Source organism: Macaca fascicularis, chromosome 6, assembly GCF_037993035.2.
Source record: "Macaca fascicularis isolate 582-1 chromosome 6, T2T-MFA8v1.1".
NCBI classification, from domain to species: domain Eukaryota; kingdom Metazoa; phylum Chordata; class Mammalia; order Primates; family Cercopithecidae; genus Macaca; species Macaca fascicularis.
This window is the reverse complement of record NC_088380.1, coordinates 157,314,043-157,336,877: the sequence shown is the minus strand read 5'-3', so window position 1 is coordinate 157,336,877 and position 22,835 is coordinate 157,314,043. Positions and strand designations below refer to the sequence as shown.

At 48.4% G+C, this 22,835-nt stretch overlaps 1 protein-coding gene across 2 annotated transcripts; it reads left to right on the top strand.

The window, feature by feature from the left end:
* The first annotated feature begins 9,013 nt into the window (after positions 1-9,013).
* Positions 9,014-14,511, top strand: RPS14 (ribosomal protein S14). 2 transcript variants are annotated; one of them, XM_005558271.3, is made up of 5 exons: positions 9,014-9,046; positions 10,995-11,145; positions 11,766-11,927; positions 13,047-13,123; positions 14,396-14,511. In XM_005558271.3, exons 2-5 carry the CDS (start codon positions 10,997-10,999, stop codon positions 14,461-14,463), a joined length of 456 nt encoding a protein of 151 aa, XP_005558328.1. In that variant the 5' UTR covers positions 9,014-9,046; positions 10,995-10,996; the 3' UTR covers positions 14,464-14,511. The 2 variants fall into 2 exon arrangements, with proteins under 2 accessions (XP_005558328.1, XP_005558329.1); XM_005558272.3 differs by having other exon boundaries at positions 9,014-9,262.
* The last annotated feature ends 8,324 nt before the right edge of the window (positions 14,512-22,835 follow it).

Genomic DNA, 22,835 nt, shown 5'->3' with positions numbered 1-22,835 from the left:
CTGACCCAGCTGGCTCCTACTCCCATTTTGGGCCCTCCAGCGCGGCCCCTGAGCAAGCCAGAGCCCTCTGTTTCCCCCGTTCCTTACTTTGTCCTTGTTTCTTGCCCATATTCCCTGCTAGACAAAGCCCCTTGGCAGCAGGCCCTGACGCAGTCACTGTATGCTGAGGGCTGAGATGACAGGTCCTGGGGCATACAGGGGCTCCCATCAGTTGCTTGCAGACAGCGTGTGAGTCCTGTGAGCACGGGAGCAGGTGAATTACAGCCCTGGAGGACGGAGCCTGCAGGTCTCTAGAGGGGCACTGCTTCAGAGGGAGCCATCTCCAGGCCTTTTGTAGCCCCTCCTTCCCTGCAGGGTGTGCACCTGGTCTAATCCCCAACACACACAGCACCGCTCTCCCTTGTGTGCCGCACTTACACATGCAGACCAGAGCTCATGTGTGTTCTGGGGCTCAGACCAGCAATAGACCCATGACTCCAAGACAGCTTCATGGCAGCCAACACTTTTGAGAAGGTCCCCCCTCCAAGTCCCAGGACCACCTGGGCCACAGTTGGTGTCTGATTCCTGGCTGTGTTTCTTGGTGAGCAAACTCACCCTGTCTGAGCCACAGCTTCTTCCCACCCTTCCTCTGTTCCATTTGCAAACTACCCTTCAAGGGGAGGAGGGGATAGAGCTCCTGGACAAATGAAAGCATGAGCTGCTGCCGAGAATGGGGAGCACGGGGGCTTCCAGGTTGAGCTTGAGGATCCAGGAAAGGGCTTGGCTTCTGCTTGCTCCAGGATAATTCCCTGCTCTTCCTTCATCCAATCAACAGATACTTACAAAACGCCTGCACCTGAGGTTACAAGAATTGGGGCTCTGGAGTCAGACTGCTTGGGCCCAGATCCTGGTGCCCCACTTACAGCTGTTGATCTTTTACTTGTGTCCTCAGTTATAACACGGGGGGATTAAACATTTTCTACCTCCTATGGTTGTTGAGAGGAAGCTGCTTGCTTTCCAATTCCCAGATGAGAACTTTCTCCAGCTCCTGCTGCCACATTTGCCCCCACCATCTGCCTTCCTCATTAGCACCTGAGGTGAGCTGTCCACACTCCTGCCTAAAGCCGATGCTTCCACATGTGCAGCAGAGGCCCTTACCTATTGCCTGCTTAATGTCAGGGCTCCGGCATGTTTTTCCTTCACTTTCAGACTATTCCCAGCAGTATTAAAATATCTGTTATTGATGCAACCTTGAAAAAAAAGAACCTCTTGATCCCACATCCCCATTCTCCATCTGCCCCCTGGCACATCTCTGCAGAAAAACTCAAGAGCTGTCTATGAAGGAACTGTGCATGGTGGATCACTCCTGTAATCCCAGCATTTTGGAAGGCCGAGGTGGGAGGACCACTTGAGCCCAGGAGTTCAAGACCAACCTGGGTAACATAGGGAGACTCAGTATTTAAAGAAAAATGAGGGCCAGGCACGGTGGCTCACGCCTGTGATCCCAGCCTTTGGGAGGCCGAGGAGGGCGGATCACTTGAGGTCAGGAATTCGAGACCAGCCTGGCCAATGTGGTGAAACTTCATCTCTACTAAAAATACAAAAATTAGCCAGGTGCAGTGGTACAAACCTCTAATCCCAGCTACATGGAGGCTGAGGCAGAGAATTGCTTGAACCTGGGAGGCAGAGGTTGCAGTGAGCCAAGATTGCACCACTGCACTCCAGCCTGGGCGACACAGTGAGACTCCATCTCAAAAATAACAAAATTAAATTTTTTTTTTTTTGAGACGGAGTCTCGCTCTGTCGCCCAGGCTGGAGTGCAGTGGCCAGATCTCAGCTCACTGCAAGCTCCGCCTCCCGGGTTCACGCCATTCTCCTGCCTCAGCCTCCCGTGTAGCTGGGACTACAGGTGCTCGCCACCTCGCCCAGCTAGTTTTTTGTATTTTTTAGTAGAGACGGGGTTTCACCGTGTTAGCCAGGATGGTCTCGATCTGCTGACCTCGTGATCCGCCCGTCTCGGCCTCCCAAAGTGCTGGGATTACAGGCTTGAGCCACCGCGCCCGGCCTAAAATTTTTTTAAAAAATAATTGGGCCAGGTGTGCTGGCTCATGCCTGTAATCCCAACAGTTTGGGAGGCAGAGGTGGGCGGATCACGAGGTCAGGAAATTGAGACCATCCTGGCCAGCATTCTCTACTAAAAATACAAAAAATACCTGGGTGTGGTGGCGTGTGCCTGTAATCCCAGCTACTCAGGAGGCTGAGGCACGAGAATTGCTTGAACCCAGGAGATGGAGGTTGTAGTGAGTCTAGATCGCACCACTGCACTCCAGCCTGGCGACCGAGAGGGACTCCGTCTTTAAATAAATACATACAAAAAAAATTGGAAAAAGCTGTCCACACCTCCCTCTCTTACTCCATTCACATTTTTGCACTCCCCCACCCAGCCCCCCAATCAAGCTGCTCTTGTCAAAGTCCCCAGTATTTCATGTTGCTACATCCAACAGTCATCCTCAGCCCTTGTTATCCTTGACCTCTAAGTGCGATGGCACAGGTGCACACGCCCTTCTCCTTGATTGCATTTCTCCAGTTGGCTTCTGGATGTGCCCTCTCCTGGTCTCCTCCCATTTCTGTTCACGGCTTATTTTCCTGGCTCTCTCCTTCTCTTATCCCCATGTTCTCGACGCTCAGTCCTTAGCCTCTTCTTTATCTACATGCAGCCCCTTGGTGGGACTCGTGATTAAAATCAGTCTTGTGATTTTAAATACCATCTGTATGCTGGAGACTCCCAAATTTACACCTCCAGCCCTGATCCACTTCTCAGTTCCAGATTCATCTATCCCAGCTGTCATTCTGACAGCTCCACTTGGATATGTAATAAACAGCTCAAACTCAGGCCTACGAGTGGGCATCTGATCTTCCCCTAAAAACCTCCTCCTCCACCCTCTGCCTTCCCTACCCCAGCTGAGGGCAACTCCATTCTTCTGGTTCCTCCAGCTATAAATGCTAGAATCATCTTTGATAACACTCTTTTCCCGTGTCCCATGTCTAGTCTAATCTATCAGTAAATCCTGTTGGATCCATTTTCTCTTTCTTTTCTTTTTTCTTTTTTCTTTTTTTTTTTTTTTTGAGACGGAGTCTCACTCTGTCCCCCAGGCTGGAGTGCAGTGGTACGATCTCAATCTCTGCCTCCTGTGTTCCAGCGATGCTCATGCCTCAGCCTCCCGAATAGCTGGGATTATACGTGTGCGCTACCACGCCCAGCTAATTTTCGTATTTTTAGTAGAGATGGGGTTTCGCCATATTAGCTAGGCTGATCTCAAACTCCTGACCTCAATTGATCCACCCACTTTGACCTCCCAAAGTGCTGGGATTACAGGCGTGAGCCACTGCACTCACCCACCATTTTCACTCAATCTTAGCCAAAAGATTGAGAAGTGATCGGCCCCCATTTTCAAAATAAAACCAAATCAACGATTTCTTTCTCCCTCTACCGATGCCTCCTCCATCTCAGCTACCAATATCTTTCACTTGCTTTATTGCAAAAACCTCCTACTTTTGCCCCTCACCCCTGCTTCTGCTTTTGCTCCTCATCCCCACCCCACTGGGAGTCTGTTTCCCCACAGAGCACCCAGAGTGCACCTATTAATACAGAAGTCAGTTCTGTCACTCTCTGCTTAAAACCTTCCAGTGGCTCCACTCAGTAAAAGCCAATGAACTCTAAGGCCTACACGGTCTACACAATCTCTCCCCACCCTCAATGACCTCTCGTCACATCTCCTCACCTGCCCACCCTGGCTCACGCCATACCAGCCACCCTGGCCTCCTTGCTGTCCCTAGAACATGCCAGTCATACTTCCGCCCCTGTGCTTTGCACATGCTGTTCCCTCTGCTCATAACCATCTTCCCTTAAATACCAGCAAGGCTGGCTCCCTCTTCCACCTCACAGCTCTGCTCAAATCTCTCCTCAGCAAGGCTGCCTGGTCCTCTCTGTTTAATTCAGCCACCCACCCCGCCCCTTTCCTCAGACCTTCAGTACCCTTCGCCTTGCCTGACTTTTTCTTTCTTCTTTTTTTTTCTTTGAGACAGAGTTTCACTCTTGTCGCCCAGGCTGGAGTGCAACGGCACAATCTCAGCTCACTGCAACCTCCGCCTCCTAGGTTCAAGCTATTCTTGTGCTTCAGCCTCCCAAGTAGCTGGGATTACAGGCACCTGCCACCACCCCCAGCTAATTTTTGTATGTTTAGTAGCGACGGGGTTTCACCATGTTGGCCAGGTTGGTCTCAAACTCCTGACCTCAGGTGATCTGCCCACCTCAGCCTCGCAAAGTGCTGGGATTACAGGCATGAGCCACTATGCCTAGCCAACTTTTTCTGCTTTCCATGGGACTGACCACCTTCTAACATAATAGAAAACTTACTTAGACATTATGTCTGCCCTTCCTTCCAGAATGTAGACTTTGAGAGGGTAGGGACCATTGTTTTCATCACTGATGTATCCCAAGTATTTACGACATCAGACACATCCTAGGTGCTCTGTGAGTGCTCCCTGAGTGTGTGAGCTCTGAGAGGGGAGGGTAAGCACACCCCTGTGCTGGCAGTGTTGACAGTGCAGGGGTGCGGTGGGGTGGGGAACACAGACAGGGCAACAGGGAGGTGAGGCCCCACAGAAAGTGGCTGGGCCGCCCCTCTAGCCCCAGCCCCCATTCCTCTTCCCTTATTCACAACACCCCAGTACTACTGGCCATTTTTTAATTCCTTGAGCTCTCCAAACACTTACCCACCTCAGGGCCTTTGCATATTCTATTCTCCCTGCCCAGACCATTCTTCACACCTTCACATAGCTAATTCCTACTTTACTTTCAAGTCTCAGTTCAAATGCCATGATTGTATCTCAGTGCCTGACAAAGAGTAAGCACCCAATAAAGGTACAGGTTTTCAGCTGGGTGTGGTGGCTCATGCCTGTAATCCTAGCACTTTGGGAGGCCAAGGTGGGTGGATCACCTGAGGTCAGGAGTTCAAGACCAGCCTGGACAACATGGTGAAACCCCATCTCTACTAAAAGTACAAAAAATTATCTGGGTGTGGTGGAGGGCACTTGTAATCTCAGCTACTTGGGAGGCTGAGGCAGGAGAATTGCTTGAACCCAGGAGGCGGAGGTTGTGGTGAGCCGAGATTGTGCCACTGCACTCCAGCCTGGGCAACGGAGTAAGACTCCGTCTCAAAAAACAAAAGATATAGGTTTTCAGTATACATTTTAAAAATATTTAGGCCGGGCGCGGTGGCTCAAGCCTGTAATCCCAGCACTTTGGGAGGCCGAGACGGGCGGATCACGAGGTCAGGAGATCGAGACCATCCTGGCTAACACGGTGAAACCCCATCTCTACTAAAAAATACAAAAAAACTAGCCGGGCGAAGTGGCAGGCGCCTGTGGTCCCAGCTACTCGGGAGGCTGAGGCAGGAGAATGGCGTAAACCTGGGAGGCGGAGCTTGCAGTGAGCTGAGATCCGGCCACTGCACTCCAGCCTGGGCGACAGAGCCAGACTCAGTCTCAAAAAAAAAAAAAAAAAAAAAAAAAAAAACATATATATATATATATATACTGGGTCTCACTATCGCCCAGGCTGGAGTGCAGTGGTGTGATCACAGCTCACTGCAGCCTTGACCTCCCAGGCTCAGGTGATCCTCCCAAGTAGCTGTGATTATAGGCGCAGGTCACCATGCTTGGTTAATTTCCCTATTTGTTGTAGAGAAGGTGTTTCACCATGTTGCCCAGACTGGTCTCCAACTCCTGAGCTCAAGTGATCCTCCTGCCTCAGTCTCCTACAGTGTTGGAATTACAGGTGTGAGCCACTGAGCCCCGCAGTTTTCAATATACATTTAAAAATGTACTATTATTGGCTGAGTGCGGTGGTTCACGTCTGTAATCTCAGCACTTTGGAAGACTGCAGGGGGGCGGTGAATCACCTGAGGTCAGTTCAAAATCAGCCTGGCCAACATGGTGAAACCCTGTCTCTACTAAAAATACCAAAAAAACTAGCCAGGCGTGGTGGTGTGTGCCTGTAGACCCAGCTACTAGGGAGGTTGAGGCAGGAGAAGGCAACAGAGCGAGACTCTGTCTCAAAAAATAAAAAAATAAAAAAATAAATATACTATTATCATCCCTATTTCACAGATGAGAAAACTGAAGCCCAGAGAGGTTACAATGTTGCCCAAAGACTCACAGCTAATAACTGCAGAAACAATAAATATGTTGATTAAATAAAGTGGAGTTTGAAAGCAGTGACTTTGATGGTTTCTGGGATAAAGATAAGGCTTCCCTGTGGAAACATTTGTCCTGAGGTGATTGTGTGGGCTGCCTTCAGCCATAAGATCAAGGCCTGGCCGGGCGCGGTGGCTCAAGCCTGTAATCCCAGCACTTTGGGAGGCCGAGACGGGCGGATCACGAGGTCAGGAGATCGAGACCATCCTGGCTAACACGGTGAAACCCCGTCTCTACTAAAAAAAAATACAAAAAACTAGCCGGGCGAGGTGGCGGGCGCCTGTAGTCCCAGCTACTCGGGAGGCTGAGGCAGGAGAATGGCGTGAACCCAGGAGGCGGAGCTTGCAGTGAGCTGAGATCCGGCCACTGCACTCCAGCCTGGGTGACAGAGCGAGACTCCGTCTCAAAAAAAAAAAACAAACAAACAAACAAAAAAAAACAAAAAACAAAACAAAAAAAAAAAAGATCAAGGCCTGCTCCCTCCATGAAACCATGTGAGGTTTGGAGGTCTGTTTAATACAACTCTTAACCAAAGCGGAACTCACTCCACAATACTCCAGTCTCTGCTAACATATTGGGAAGCTCATTACTTAAAACAAAAAAGTCCTCTCCTTCAAAAAATACAGACATTTCACAGAACAGATGCAAATGGTTAAACAATCGGTAAAGAGATGTCTGACGTCACTCATCATGGAAGAAACGCAATGCAACAAGAAGGTATGTTGAGGCCGGGTGCAATGGCTCATGCCTGTAATCCCAGCCCTTTGGGAGCCTGAGGCGGGTGGATCACCTGAGGTCAGGAGTTCGAGACCAGCCTGGACAACATGGTGGAACCCCCGTCTCGACTAAAAATACAAAAATTAGCCGGGTGACGTGGTGCACACCTGTAATCCCAGCTACTCGGGAGACTGAGGCAGGAGAATCACTTGAACGCAGGAGGCAGAGGGTGCAGTAAGCCGAGATGGCATCACTGCACTCCAGCCTGGGCAACAAGAACCAGACTCTCTCAAAAAAAAAGAAGGTATGATGAGTTTTTCAGTTTAGCAGAGTGAATTTTTTTTTTTTTTTGAGACAGGGTCTCGCTGTGTCACCCAGGCTGCAGCCACAGGATATATTAATATATAAAAAATATATCTATAATATTTATTTAGTATGTAATCCAAAAATACTGTATATAGTCCATATAAATATTACATATAGTATATAGCTAAAATGTATCTACTGCTTGCCTAGCTCTGTGAGGTACACTTCTTGGCCCTTCCCCACAGCTCCAACATATTCTCCCAAACCTTCAAGGTCCTTCAATGTTGTTATTAGAGGATGGGCACCATGGCTCACGCCTGTAATCCCAGCACTTTGGGAGGCCGAGGCGGGTGGATCACGAGGTCAGAAAATCGAGACCACCCTAGTCAACACGGTAAAACCCCGTCTCTACTAAAAATAAAAAAAAAATTTTTGCTGGGAGTGGTGGTACGCGCCTGTAGTCCCAGCTACTCGGGAGGCTGAGGCAGGAGAATCGCTTGCACCTGGGAGGCGGAGGTCACGGTCAGCCGAGATTGTGCCACTGCACTCCAGCCTCGGCCACAGAGCAAGGTTCCGTCTCAATATACATATATATTTAATAGCTACTTCCACAGAGCCCTCTAATAACTATATATATACACATATATAAAAATATATATAAATACATAAATATATAAATATTTAAAATATATATAGTTATTAAAGGGCTATGTGGAAGTAGCTATTAAACACATGGGCTTTGAAGCTAGAATTCCAAACCGTCTGCAAAGGTGTGCTCTCAGTTAACATCCTTTATCTGTAAGAAGGAAATCAAAACTATTTGACAATGTGACAATGTCTTGAGGAGTAAATGAAGCAATGCATATAAACTGTTTAGCCCAGACCGGTCTGTAAATACATATTGAATAATTTATTCTTATTTTTCCCATTATATAGTATGACAAAGTACGTGATCACGGTGGTTTTCCCCGTCTATGTTGCCTAGGCTGGCCTCGAACTACTCGGCTCAAGCGATCCTCAGCCTCCTAAGTACCTGGGACTAGACGCAGGCACCACCCTGGCTTTATTTATTTTTTTTTTTTGAGATGGAGTCTGGCTCTGTCGCCCGGGCTGGAGTGCAGTGGCCGGATCTCAGCTCACTGCAAGCTCCGCCCCCTGGGTTTACGCCATCTCCTGCCTCAGCCTCCCGAGTAGCTGGGACTACAGGCGCCCGCCGCCTCGCCCGGCTAGTTTTTTGTATTTTTTAGTAGAGACGGGGTTTCACCGTGTTAGCCAGGATGGTCTCGATCTCCTGACCTCGTGATCCGCCCGTCTCGGCCTCCCAAAGTGCTGGGATTACAGGCTTGAGCCACCGCGCCCGGCCCACCCTGGCTTTAATTAATGCCGTTTTGTTGTTGTTATTCCCCTGCTCCACACAAGGGGCGCTGCCGCTCCCAGGCTGCCAGGGCGGGAGTCAGGAGGGCGGAAGTCTGTCTAGCCAGGCCACCGCCGTCATGGAATACAGGCCCACCTCACCCCGCGGGTGTAGCCGTTTCGTACTGTCGCTTAGGCAGACCCGCTCGCAGCGACAACCAGCCACTCTGTCTCTTTTCGCTCTCCCTTAAGTAATAAACCGTCTTTCCCTATGACGAGTCTTAAACTCTTTGGAAGCAATAATGGCGGCGTCTTCCGGGAGCCGACCTCGCCCTGTGACCTCAGAGGTATACTTCCGGGACACGGAAGTGACCCGTCGCTCCTCCCTCTCCCACTCTCTCTTTCCGGTCTGGAGTCTGGAGACGACGTGCAGGTAGGAGGCCCGGGCGCGACAATCGGGGGGCATCCTGCAGCAAGGGGACCCTGTGGGGCTTGGAACGAAAGACTGGGGTCTTTCCGTGGGAACTGAGCTAGCTGCCGGGCAAGAGACGCGCGGCTGGCCCACTTGGATCCTGGCCAACTCGGGATTGAGTTCGCGCCTGGTCTCGGAAGGCCGGTTTTGCTTCAGGGAGGAGCTTGCGAAGTAAGGGTGAGTGCGGGTCCAACCTTTTAAGGCCTCGGCCCCGCAATACGGCCACGGCCTCGTTTCAGGGGCACAGCGTAGTTGAGCGAACCCGGGACAGACGTGGGTTCCCACCCCTATCTCGCCAACTTTTTTCTTGATTATCGCAGGCCCGCGCCTAATCTCGTTCATCTCCTCATCTGCAGTATAGGAATAACAGTAGCACCGATCCCATGGATTTGTAGTGATCATTCAAAGAAGGAAAGCAGGGAAAATTCTCGCCCTGTATTGGATGCTTCTAAATCTGGGCAATTCTTTCCGTTGCTGAGTCGGGCACGTTGCAAGTTCTAGGCGCTCAGGGCCCAGCACCAATGTTTGCTGTGTGCTTGCCCTGCATTTATATACCCCCGATGACCACTCTGCTCATTACTATATGGGATGTTAGGGACGGAGAAACGGCAAATTGGCATTTACTGAATGGCCACCATGCCGAAACATACTCATACTCACATAGTTGAGATCTCTGGAGCCTTTCTATGCTTCTCCAGGTAGAACCTTAGTCTTCTCTTCTGTGGCGCGTTCCTTACGATAGTTAACGCACTTCGTCGTGTTCATTAGCCTGATTTGAAGATAGGAACAGCTAACTTTGTACACCCAAGACTTACACTTGAAGTACTTACTGTGGTCACACACTAAAGTTTATATAGGGAAGGCACAGGAGAGGTCTAGGAACACCTGAGACAGACTGGGGTAGTTATTTGTGGTGTAGAGGCACCTTGGCAGGAGGCAGAGAGTGCTGGGCTGGGAGTCAGGACACGTTGTTTCTAGGTTTGGTTTTGCCACTGTCTTTACTGTGACCATAGGCTGAGACACTCTGTCTTCACCATCTGCAGGATACCGATTGGCGTTAGTGTCTTCTGAATATGTTAAATTGTTTTGAACACCAGGAGGTTCAGAAGGCCTGGGTCTTTAGGCAGGAAGCAGTCTTCTCCTAGTCTTCCACTTTCTCATTCATTCTCACCTGCCTTCCTCCTGTCAGTTTCTCCCTCCCTTAGATCCTGTGACAGTATGATTGCACTTATAAGGCCATAATAGGTTGGAGTTGTTTGGTCTCAGAGACCCATCAGATTTCTGGGATGGGTCTTTCCCATTTCCCTGCCTTTTGGATGTATTTTAGTGCCTTTGATATTTGATGTTGGTGAAAGATTTAGTTCTAAATAGTTGTGGGTGTCAAATCAATTGCATTTTGGGCTTTTGAAGGGATCAGGTGGAGCACGGGAAAACAGGAGACGAGAGGCTTGAGGGCTGTGTTGGTAAAGGACCCTTGAATTCTAAGCTGAGGAGTTCATGTAGGAGTCAGGCAGCTCCCTCGCCCCATAAAGGGTGTTTGGAATGGTGTTACCAGTGCATGGGTAGGTATTGGTCTTGGGTTTCTTCTTGCCTTTTGGGATGCAGCCTTCAGGCATCTGCTGCTAGATCCCTAGGCTTCTATCCTGTAGGTGCTGTGAGCTTCGCTGTTGATAGTTTCTGGGGAAAGAATACTTCTCATGGTACTTTGCTATATGGCCACAGTTGACACCCCTCCGAGTGCAAGGAGAAAGAACTTTTAGTAAGGCAGAGATGAGAGAATATAGCAGAGTCCTGGATGGAAGAAGACAGGGACATGAAGCAAGACTTAGGGTTTTCTTTAATAGCCGGGGGAAAGGGATTCTGGAAATGTTTTGTCTGTTAACCTTGAGTTTCTTTTCCTTCCACTCAGAAATGGCACCTCGAAAGGGGAAGGAAAAGAAGGAAGAACAGGTCATCAGCCTCGGACCTCAGGTGGCTGAAGGAGAGAATGTATTTGGTGTCTGCCATATCTTTGCATCCTTCAATGACACTTTTGTCCATGTCACTGACCTTTCTGGCAAGTGAGTACCTGGGTGGAGAGGCACCCAGCTGGCAAAAGGCTGAGGAAAGCAATGGCTGGGATGGGCTAGCAGTGGAGGGGGTTCTCTCTAAAGAAATGCTGTTTTATCCAGGTAAGAGAATATGCTTGTCCATTTAGCCCACAAATATTGTGATTTCCCAGGGGTTACAAGAGAGGAGACACATTCTTTGTCCTTATAGTGTGATGGTTATTGAATCCTTGGTTTCTTGGGAATTTCTTTCCTTAGTTCCCTTTGTAGGAGCAGCAGTGGACTGCAAGTGAGCTCTGGATGTGGGTTCGACTGCCATTTAGCAAGTTGTTGTGACTTGTGTGAAATCACTCAAATTCTGAGTTTCGGTTTCCTCATATGTAAAATGAGGACAGTAGTGTCTACCTCGTGGAGTGATTGTAAGGATTAAATGCAGAAGTAGATATATAAAGTGTTAATGCTGAGTTTAGCTATATTGGGCCATTCAACCCCATTGGACTGAACTCCATGAGGGCAGAGCCCATGACCATCATCCTCCAACATGACTGAGCTGTGATGCTCTTCACTCATTAGGATATCGTAAGCACTCCTTTTTGGACAAGGAAGAAATGACCCTGTGCTTTTGTCCCCAGAGAAACCATCTGCCGTGTGACTGGTGGGATGAAGGTGAAGGCAGACCGAGATGAATCCTCGCCATATGCTGCTATGTTGGCTGCCCAGGATGTGGCCCAGAGGTGCAAGGAGCTGGGTATCACTGCCCTACACATCAAACTCCGGGCCACAGGAGGAAATAGGTACGAGACGTGGAGGGGATGACTAGGTGGTCGAAAACCTGCTGGGCTTGGGTGCTGGAGCACCTGGATTTGAGGTTTGGGTTTTTCGTTGTGACCTTGAACAAGATATTTTAGTCATATACATACTTAATAATTGGCTCCTCTGTACACCCCCGGCAGCTCAGTGTGGAGCACCCACTGTATACCAGGAGCTGTGTGTTTCAGGTACTAGAAGAGAGTGATGGGTGAAACATAGGAAACATAGACATGGTCTCTACCCTCCTTGTGTGGGACCTAGGCTGGTAGGAGAGTCAGACTTTAAACAACAGAGCGCCAGGGAGTATGTGCTTTTCACTTGTGACAAATGCCGGGAAGTACAAGTAAGGAGTTGGTGATAAAGTGTAATTTAAACTAAGGTCTCGATGAGTCCAGAGTTCTTCCAGTGAAGGAAGGACAAAAGGAGGGGATTCCAGCTAGAGACAACTGCAAAGAAAGGTCTTGATGTTGAGGGTGAACCTGGGCACCTGTGAAGGAAAGGGTGGCATGAGGTACAGTCAGGGGAAGAGGTGGAGTCCTGTAGGAGAGGGGAAGGACCTGGCCTTGAGTGGTGGTGGGGGGAGGGGCATGAAACTAGATGACTATTAGGTGAACAGGCCGGACAGTGGTCAGAACATACAACAAAACCATAGTGGCCCCTCAGCCTAAAATACTTACCATCTGACTTTTTTTTTTTTTTTTTTTAAGACAGGGTCTCACTCTCCCCCAGGCTGGAGTGCAGCAGTGCTGTCTCAGCTTATTGCAGTCTCTGCCTTTCAGGCTCAAGCAGTCCTCCCACCTCAGCCTCCCGAGTAGTCGGGACTGCTAGTAGTAGCGCCACCACGCTGGCTAAATTGTGTATTTTTGTGGAGATGGGGTTTCACCATGTTGCTCAGGCTGGTCTTAAACACCGGAGCTGAAGCAGTCCGCCCTGCCTTGGCCTCCCAAGGTGCTGGAATTACAGATGTGAACCACTGTCCCCAGCCCTGTCTCTTTAAAGAAAGTTTGCAGACCTCTGAACTAGCGGGGTGTTGGAATCTTAGAAAGGAGATCTTTCATTGACTGGGCCGCAGGCTTTTCTTAACTTAAACCTCCATTTTCTAGGACCAAGACCCCTGGACCTGGGGCCCAGTCGGCCCTCAGAGCCCTTGCCCGCTCGGGTATGAAGATCGGGCGGATTGGTAGGTGCCCTCCTCTAGCTAATGCTTGGATCTGTTTTGAAGCATCAGCCCCGAAAAGCACATGCTGTGCCCAGTGGATGCGCAGCGGCTGGTCTGGTCGCTTTTGGCAGTTAAGTTTGTTAAGGGAGGCTACAAGTCACCTTCTGACTTAAAAATCTCTCCCTGAATACCTCTGTCACCTTGATGTGAATGTCCTGTTTCATTTGTGAATCTCTGTCCTCCACTGCCTGGTGCCGGTAAAACTGACAAGAGATGAATTGTCCTTTCCTCCGTTCTTGACGGCATTGCAATGAGCATTTTGTGTGTGCCATCTCCTGCATTGTAGGATGTTCAGCATTTTTGGTATCTGCCCACTAAATATCAGTAGGGCATGCCAGCCGTGTGACAACCATAAATGAAGTCGGGGGGTGCCAGCCTCCATTATTAATACTCATGCCTGTGATTTCCTGGCTCCTTACAGCTCCTAGGAAGGGGGCATTAGTTCTTGCCTGCACGTTGTTTCTGTGCAGTTAGTAGAGATGTACGCTGACGCCCCAGGCCAAAGTTCCTACCGTGTCCTACTTGAAGGATAATTTTGTTTTCTTGAGATATGGGGTCTGACTCTGTTGTGTGGGCTGGAGTTCATGGCACAATCTCAGCTCACTGTAAATTTTGCTTCTTGGGCAGATCTGTCCAAGGAATCCTCCCACCACCCCACCTCAACCTCCCGAATAGCTGGGACTACAGGTGTGTGCCACCACACATGGCTTTTTTTTTTTTTTTTTTTTTGGTAGAGGGGTTTCACCATGTTGCCCAGGCTGGCCTCGAACTCCTGGCCTCAGGCGCTCCACCGGCCTCAGTCTCCCGAAGCCCAAAGTGCTGGGATTACAGGCATGAGCCACTGCACCCAACCTTGAAAGATTTTTTCAGACTTTTTTCAGTATCGTTTTACTTAATGCAAAGGAGACAGTTGCAGTTACCCTGTCCAAAGGGTTTTTCCTCTAGAGAAGATGGTGGGCTAAATGTCAGAAGCTGGATTTCTCCTGTGCCTCTGACATCTTGCACACCTCTCAGCCTGTTTCCCTTTCTGGAAAGTGAGTTAAGACCACGTCAGGAAATTCGAGGAACTGGCAGATGGGGCCGCTTCACATTCACATCCATCTGTTATGTACTGGGGAGTCATTTGGGGAGCAGCAGGATCTGTTGCTGATTGGTTAGGCCATTGGTCTAGGGAGGCCTGGGGGCCCTTCCCATCCAGCTCCAGGCAATGACGCTTTCTCTTCCTCCACACAGAGGACGTCACCCCCATCCCCTCTGACAGCACTCGCAGGAAGGGGGGTCGCCGTGGTCGCCGTCTGTGAACAAGACTCCTCAAAATATTTTCTGTTAATAAATTGCCTTCGTGTAAACTGTTTGAACTCCAGTCTTTTCTCCTTCATCAGGGGCTACTCGGGCATTTGATTTCTTCCTCCTATTTGGCTTCTTGGGAGAAGGAGCCTGAGGAGAGCTGAGATCCTCGTGCTACATTTGGGGTCTTTTCCATGCTACTTGCAGCATTAAGTTGCCTTGGTCATCTAAAGCAGACCAAGGCTTTGGAGACCTGGTTTTGAGTGGAGATGCTGGTTCTAAAAATGGACCAATTCTTAAAGAGTCAGAGTGGGAACTGTGGATCCAAGTGTAGCCTGAAGCGAAGAGGAGCCTTCCAGACCCATGCCATATATAAACACACGTGGGTGTGCATTCTCCCCCCACACCTTCTGTGCAAAGCTGGGAGCTCACTCTACTGTGTCTTGCTTTTTTTCACTTGGCAGATCTTGGAGATTGTTCCACATCAGTACATAAAGTACATAAAGATTGTCACCCCACAAATACACACCAAGTCCTATTTTCATCAGCGATAAAAAAGAAAAGTTCTTGCTTTCCGGAAACTTGCATGCGGCTCTGAGTACCCAGTGACACCAGATGGTACTCAGTGTTTTGCAAGGGATTACCACAAGGCCCCGTGATGGTGCCTGCCATGGTTAGGACAGGCTGGTGGCTGGGTAGGATTAGTGAGGCCCAGTGGAGAGGATGCTGTGTGTCACAGGCTGGAGAGATGAGACCATTGAGGTAGTCAGTTGTAGAGGAAAGAAACCAACAAGAGGGGAAAACTTTTGGGGATGCTGCTTTCAGTCTTTGATGGCGTGTTCTAGGCAGAGGGAATAAGCGAATAAATGGGTTCTGAGACAAGGGGTTACTGATGAGTGTTTGTTACATGCCAAACCTTGCTAGAGATGTTAATCTCATTGAATCAATCTGATGAAAAAGATAAACTATGCCCATCATACAGCCAAGAAAACCAGCATGGGAAGTCACTTGGCAAAGGTCACAGCTTACAAGAGGATAAGAGTTCTGACTCAAGCTGCACACATTGTAGGTAACAGCCTTATTGAGGTAATTTACATACAATTCACCTATAAAATGATTTCTAGTACTGTAGATTATGAAACAAAATGAGCTTTAGGGCATTTCACACCCTGTCCTGCTACCCGCCCCCCCCACACACACCAAAACAAACCCATTAGCAATGCTCCTTACCCTGCCTTGAACAATCATTAATCCATCTATAAATTTGCCTGTTGGCATTTCATATACAACTGTGCATTGCTTAATGATGGGGATACATTCTGAGAAAGGTCAGGTGATTTTGTGCAAACTAAACCTAGATAATACAGCCTGTTGATTCTACGCTTGGAGTTGGTATAGCGTGTTACTGTATTGAATACTGTAGCCAATTATAACAATACTATTTGTGTATCCTAACTTAGAAAAGGTAGAGTTAAAATACAGTATAATCATGGGACCGCTGGTGAATGTATGGTCTTTTTTTTTTTTTTTTTTTTTTTTGAGACGGAGTCTCGCTCTGTCGCCCAGGCTGGAGTGCAGTGGCTGGATCTCAGCTCACTGCAAGCTCCGCCTCCCGGGTTTACGCCATTCTCCTGCCTCAGCCTCCCGGGTAGCTGGGACTACAGGCGCCGCCACCTCGCCCGGCTAGTTTTTTGTATTTTTTAGTAGAGATGGGGTTTCACCGTGTTAGCCAGGATGGTCTTGATCTCCTGACCTCGTGATCCGCCCGTCTCGGCCTCCCAAAGTGCTGGGATTACAGGCTTGAGCCACCGCGCCCGGCCCGAATGTATGGTCTTTTGTTGACTGAAACATTATTTGGTGCATGACTAAGTGGAATCTACTTTGTGTGCTCTCATGTAAGTTCCTTTTTTATTGCCAAATGATAATCCGTTGTCTGGAAGTACAGACGGCTCCACAAGTTTTTTTCCACCTTGGACAACCTTTTTCAATCTTGCTTGAGAGAAGGTCTGGCTCTTGCCCAGGCTGGAGTGCAGTGGTGTGATCATGGCTCACTGCGGCTTCAACCTCCTGGGCTCAAGCAATCCTGCCACCTCAGCCTCCTGAGCAGCTGGGACTACAGGCGTGTGTTACCACACCTGGCTAATTTTTTTTTTTTTCTTTTGAGACACGGTCTCACTGTGTTACTCAGGCTGGTTTTGAACTAGGCTCAAGTGATCCTCCTGCCTGTCTCCCAAAGTGCTGAGATTACAGGCATGAGCCGCTGTGTCCCACTGAATCCCTTCATCTTTTTTTTTTTTTTTTTTTCCTGAGATGTTTCGCTCTTGTCGCCCAGGCTGGAGTGCAATGGCATGATCTCGGCTCACAGCATCCTCCACCTCCCAGGTTCAAGCGATTCTCCTGCCTCGGCCTCCCGAGTAGCTGGAATTACAGGCATGTGCCACCATGCCTGGCTAATTTTGTATTTTTAGTAGAGACGGGGTTTCTCCATATTGGTCATGCTGGTCTCGATCTCCCAACCTAAGGTGATCCGCCCACCTCAGCCTCCCAAAGTGCTGAGATTACAGGCATGAGCCACTGTGCCCGGCCAAATCCCTTCATCTCAAAGGGTGTGGGCCAAGCACAGTAGCTCACATCTGTAATCCCAGCACTTTGGGAGACCGAGGTGGGAGGATGGCTTGAGACAGAAACAACTTGGGTAACATATCGAGATGCCCATCTCTTAAAAAAAAAAAAGAAAAAAATTGGTATGCTGGTGCACGTTTGCAGTCGCAGCTTCTCTGGAGACTGAGCCCGGGAGGTCGAAGCTGCAGTGAGCTGTGATTGTGCCACTGTACTCCACTCCAGCCTGGGCAACAGAGTGAGACCCAATCTCACTAAAAAAAAAAAAAAAAAAAATTGTTTTTTAAAAAAGGATATGATTAAGCCAAAAGCATAAGATAAATGAGGGTGTTGACACTGATTATTTTAACAAATGGGGGAGAAGGTACAAATCTTAGAATTCTAAATAATATAAGTAGATACTCCCCTCTTCAGTAAGTGGAACTCCCCACCCCTTAGGGTGTAGGTTGAACTTAGTGATTTGCTTTCCTAAGAACAGAATATGGAGGAGGGAAATAGTAACTTTACTGTGGAGAAACTTGGCACACGCTAACGTAACCAAATTGAGGTTGATATCACTTGTGAAAAATCCATTGATACATACTCTAGTTTGACATAAGAAGAGCAGTTCACCTCTGATATTCTCCTAAAAACCCATAACCCAGTTAGAGGACATCTACAAAATAACAGTACTCCTTAAACTGTTAAAAGTCATGAAAGTCAAGGACAGACCGGGTGCGGTGGCTCACACCTGTAATCCCAGCACTTTGGGAGGCCAAGGCGGGCAGATCACGAGGTCATGAGATGGAGATCATCCTGGCTAACATGGTGAAACCCCCTCTCTACTAAAAATACAAAAAATTAGCCAGGCGTGGTGGCGGGCGCCTGTAGTCCCAGCTACTCAGGAGGCTGAGGCAGGAGAATGGCGTGAACCCGGGAGGCGGAGCTTGCAGTGAGCCGAGGTCGAGCCACTGCACTCCAGCCTGGGTGACAGAGCGAGACTCTTATCTCAAAAAAAAAAAAAAAAGTCAAGGACAGGAGATTAAGGAGGCATGAAAACTAAATGCATTGTGGTATCCTGGATTGGATTCTGGAACCAGAATAGGGTATTAACATAAAAACTAGTGAAATAGGATAAAGGCAGGGCACAGTGGCTCACGCCTATAATCCCAACACTTTGGGAAGCCGAGACAGGAGGAAGGATTGAGCCCACGAGTTTGAGACCAGCCTGGGCAACATAGGGAGATGCCATCTCTACAAAAAATAAAAAATTAGCTGGGCATGGTGGCACACGTCTGTACTGCCAGCTACTTGGGAGGCTGAGGTGGGAGAATTGCTTGAGCCTGGAAAGTGGAGGCTGCAGTGAGCTGTGATTGCATCACTACATTCAGCCTGGGCCACAGAGCAAGACCCTATCTCAAAAACTAAATAAGTAAATAATAAATTTAAAAATATGAATAAAGTCTGGAGTTAAAGTCTGGAATAAAGCTAGTAGTAATGTACCAGTGGTTTCCTTCTTTTGGCAAATATATCATGGCGATGTAAGATGGTAACAGGTGAAACTGGGTGAGTGGCCCACAGAAACTCTATCTTTGCAACTTTTTGGTTAACTTAAAATTATTCCAAAGTCAAATTATTGGGAAAAAAAATGAGGGGTGCTTTTGTACTCTCAGTCTGGTTTCCAAGGCAGGATGTGGTGCACAGACCCTCAGGAGGTAGACACGCCTGGATGAAAATCCTGTTCCACAGCTTCAGACCGTTCAACCTTAGGCGAAACACTTAACCTCTCAGCCGTTTAGTGGAAACTCCTGTGATGATGGTTGCCTCAGATGGAATCACACAAGATCAAAGTGTTTAGCGCTGTGCCTGGCACTGAAGAAGCTGCTGCTATTCTTACACTGGTGCAGTTCTTGTGCCAAGCAGCATAAAGGACAGCTGGCTGGAATCATGGTGGAAAAATGCTGCCAGTTGCTGGAGCATTCTTTTTATTTCCTGTGGTGAGACTGTAACTTGTCCTGCTCTTTCCTGGTAACCAGGGATGCAATCAGCCGGGTATTTGAAAGCAGTTCCTTTAGGGGGTTTTGCCTGAAAGGAGAGCCAAGTTGTGGTGCGGCTCAGGTGGGAACGTAGCAGCCTATTGACCGCAGAGGCGGCTGCCCACCTGAGACTGCAACCTGCAGCAGAGGCGCCTGCAGCCCCAACCAGGCCTCTAGAGACAGTCCCTGCCCCTCTCCCCTGCTCCCCTCCCTGGCTGCTTTCTTATGCCATGGTTTCCTTCCTAGCATTTCCCGGTCTTCCCTCTGGCCCCTGCCTATCTCTGGACCATATTGCAACTTGCCATCTAAAACTAACTGGATTCTGTCACTCCCCTGCTGTTTTTTGGGGGGACGGAGTTTCGCTCTGTCACTCAGGCTGGAGTGCCCTCTCGGGCTCACTGCAACCTCCACCTCCCGAGTTCAAGCAATTCTCCTGCCTCAGCCTCCCAAGTAGCTGGGATTACAGGTGCCCGCCACCACACCTGGCTAATTTTTGTAGTTTTTAGTAGAGGGTTTCACTACGTAGGTTTCACCATATTGGCCAGCCAGTTCTCGAACTTCTGACCTCAGGTTATCCGCCCTCCTTGGCCTCCCAAAGTGTTGGGATTACAGGCATGAGCCACCGCGCCTGGTCCTCCCTTGCTGTTTTATCACTGCCCTCCCTGTTTTCTTTAGAACAGATCCAATCTCCTCAGTGAATCTCCTGTGTTTTAGCTAGCCCCACCCCATCCTCCGCCCATCTCTCACTCCTCCCAAGCCAAGCCTGGTTCCCTCAGTCCTCCCCTCCTCCATGCCTTCTCGTGTTTTCCGCCTCTCCTCTGTGTCTTCCCTCCCAGTTTGGCTCATGGAGTATCTACTCTCCCCAACTTGGCCTCACTATCATCTGCTTACCTGTTGGAATCTGAAGAAGAACGGTGGAGAATCCCTGAGAGCGGCTGGGAGGTAGACCTAGGCTCTATCACTCCCCATCCCCAACCCCAAACAAAGTGAGGGGGCTGAACTTGACACATTAAGCCCTAAATACTCTGATTTCTGGGCTAACATGAGCCCAGGTAGGAGTGTCCTTGAGCTCTTGGCAGAAGCAAAAGCACATCCTCTCTGAGGAAAGCCCTCTACAACGGAAGCCCTCCAGTTTCCCACACATTAGGTAAAACCAAATATGGGCCCATTCCCTGCCCTCTCAGAGCTCATAGAAAAAAATCATCACACATGAAGATAAACCACCAGAATGAGAGGCAGCACAAACAACAAACAGATTTAGATACCCAAAAGACTTCTGATGATACTAGAATATAACTACATATGAAATGTTGAAAGAAATATGCAATGGAACAAAAAGAGTGGACAAAACCTATTTTAAAAATCAGGTATATTCAAAATGGAACCAGAGAAAACCCTCTGAAAGAAAAATACATATGATCAATGAAATGAAATGCTTAGTGGATAGGTTAAATGGCAGATTAGAACCAGCCGCAAGAAGAGTTACTGGCCGGGCGAAGTGGCTCACGCCCAGTAATCTCAGCACTTTGGGAGGCCGACGGGGGCAGATCATGAGGTCAGGAGTTTGAGAGCAGCCTGACCAACATGGTGAAACCCCATCTCTACTAAAAATACAAAAATTAGCTGGGCGTGGTGGCGCGTGCCTGTAGTCCCAGCTACTCAGGAGGCTGAGGCACGAGAATCACTCAAACCCGGGAGGCGGAGGTTGCAATGAACCAAGATCGCGCCATTGCATTCCAGCCTGGGTGACAGAGCAAGACTGTATCTCAAAAAAAAAGAAAAAAAAAGAAAAAGAAAAAGAAAAGAAAAGAAAAAGAAAAGAAAAAAAAGAGTTACTGAACTGCAAAATAAATCTGAACAAATTACAAAACAGAGAAGATTCCAAGAGGATTTGGAACTGAAGACAATTCTGCCTGAGGGAGCACCGGCCTTGCCAGCCACTCTGGGGCCCGGTGAGCCTCCATTCACCTGGGGGACCTGGCAGTGGCCCCCTGTTGTCCAGAGAGGGCACTAGCAAGGCCACCCTCAAGCTCTTGGTGCAGGATCAGGAAAACCTTTCCCAAGAGGTGGCTGCAGAGGAGGGTTATTTACTTTAAATGGGCCAAAAAGGAAAACGTATAAGGGATTTCAAACAGGTAAAGTTCTGTCTCAGGGAAGAGGCAGCAGTGGTGTTATACGTGGTCCTAAGGTGGTAGAAGTTGGCTAGGGAAGGAGTTGTACAGAGGTAGACTTGACATCAAATAAAGAGGGGTTCCCTTCCTTCCTTCCTTCCTTCCTTCCTTCCTTCCTTCCTTCTCCTTTCTTTCCTTCTTTTTTATTTTTTTGAAGACAAGACATCTGCCCAGACTGGAGTGCAATGGTGCGATCGTAACTCACTGCAGCCTCAACCTCCCAGGGTCAAGCAGTCCTCCCATCTCAGCCTCCTGAGTAGCTGGGACTACAGGTGTGCACCAGCATTCCCAACTAATATTTTTCCCCACTTTTTGTAGAGATAGGGTTTCACATTGTTGCCCAGGCTGGTCTCGAACTCCTGGGGTCAAGCAATTATCCCACCTTGGCTTCCCAAAGTACTGGAATTACAGGTGTGAGCCACCATCCCTGGCCTAAAGAGGAGTTTTTTATTTTTATTTTTTTGAGACAGAGCCTTGCTCTTGTTGCCCAGGTTGGAGTGCAATGGCGCGATCTCTGCTCACGGCAACCTCCGCCTCCCAAGTTCAAGCAATTCTCCTGCCTCAGCCTCCTAAGTAGCTGGGATTACATGCGCCCACCACCACGCCCGAATAATTTTTGTATTTTTAGTAGAGATGAGGTTTCACCATATTGGCTAGGCTGGTCTCGAACTCCTGACCTCAGGTGATCTGCCCGCCTCGGCCTCCCGAAGTGCTGGGATTACAGGCATGAGCCACTGCACCCGGCCTAGAGAGTTTTCTAAAAGAGCTGCTCAAAGAGGGATTTAAACTGCTTCATGAGATAGTGATCTCTCCATCACTGGAGGCATACAAGTGTAAAAGACTTCCAAAGGCTAGTTATATCAGAAACACATAAAAGAGAAAGGTGCAGTCAGTGAAATTCAAATGCTCCCAAACCAAACATACCATCTCTCTTCTCCCCTACTGAAAAAACAGTAAAACCCACTAGAATTAGCACCAAAGAAATACAATGCAAGCCACAAAAGTGAGCCACATATGTAATTTCAAATTTTCTAGTAGCCATATTAACAAAGTACCAAAAAGTGACATTAATTTGAATATGTTTCATTTAACCCAATATGTCCAAAATATTTTCACTTCAACATATAATCAATATAAAAATAATTAATGTTTTACTGTTTTTTTTGTGTGTGGTAAGTTTGAGATCTGTTGCACATTTAGACTTATAGCACACTTCCATTTGGACTTGCCACATTTCAAGGGCTCAACTACCATGTGGCAGATATAATTGTGTCCCAGTATGCTTTCTCTTCATCTTCTATTGGAAATAGGAATCTCAATTTTTAGCTGCGTGTATGGCTGATCAGAATGAAGACTACATTTTTATGGAGGATGGTCTGAGCAATATTAAAATAGAAAAAAAAAAAGAAGAAGAAGAAACATAGAATTCAGAGAAACAAGGAAAAAAGACTACAGTTTCCAGCCTCCCCAGGCAGCTAAGTGTGACTCACACAACTAAGTTGTGGCCAGTGAGAGGTAAGCAGAGTCACACATGCACTCTACAGTCTACAGGGAGAGTCTTGAAGAGGAGAAGGCATGACC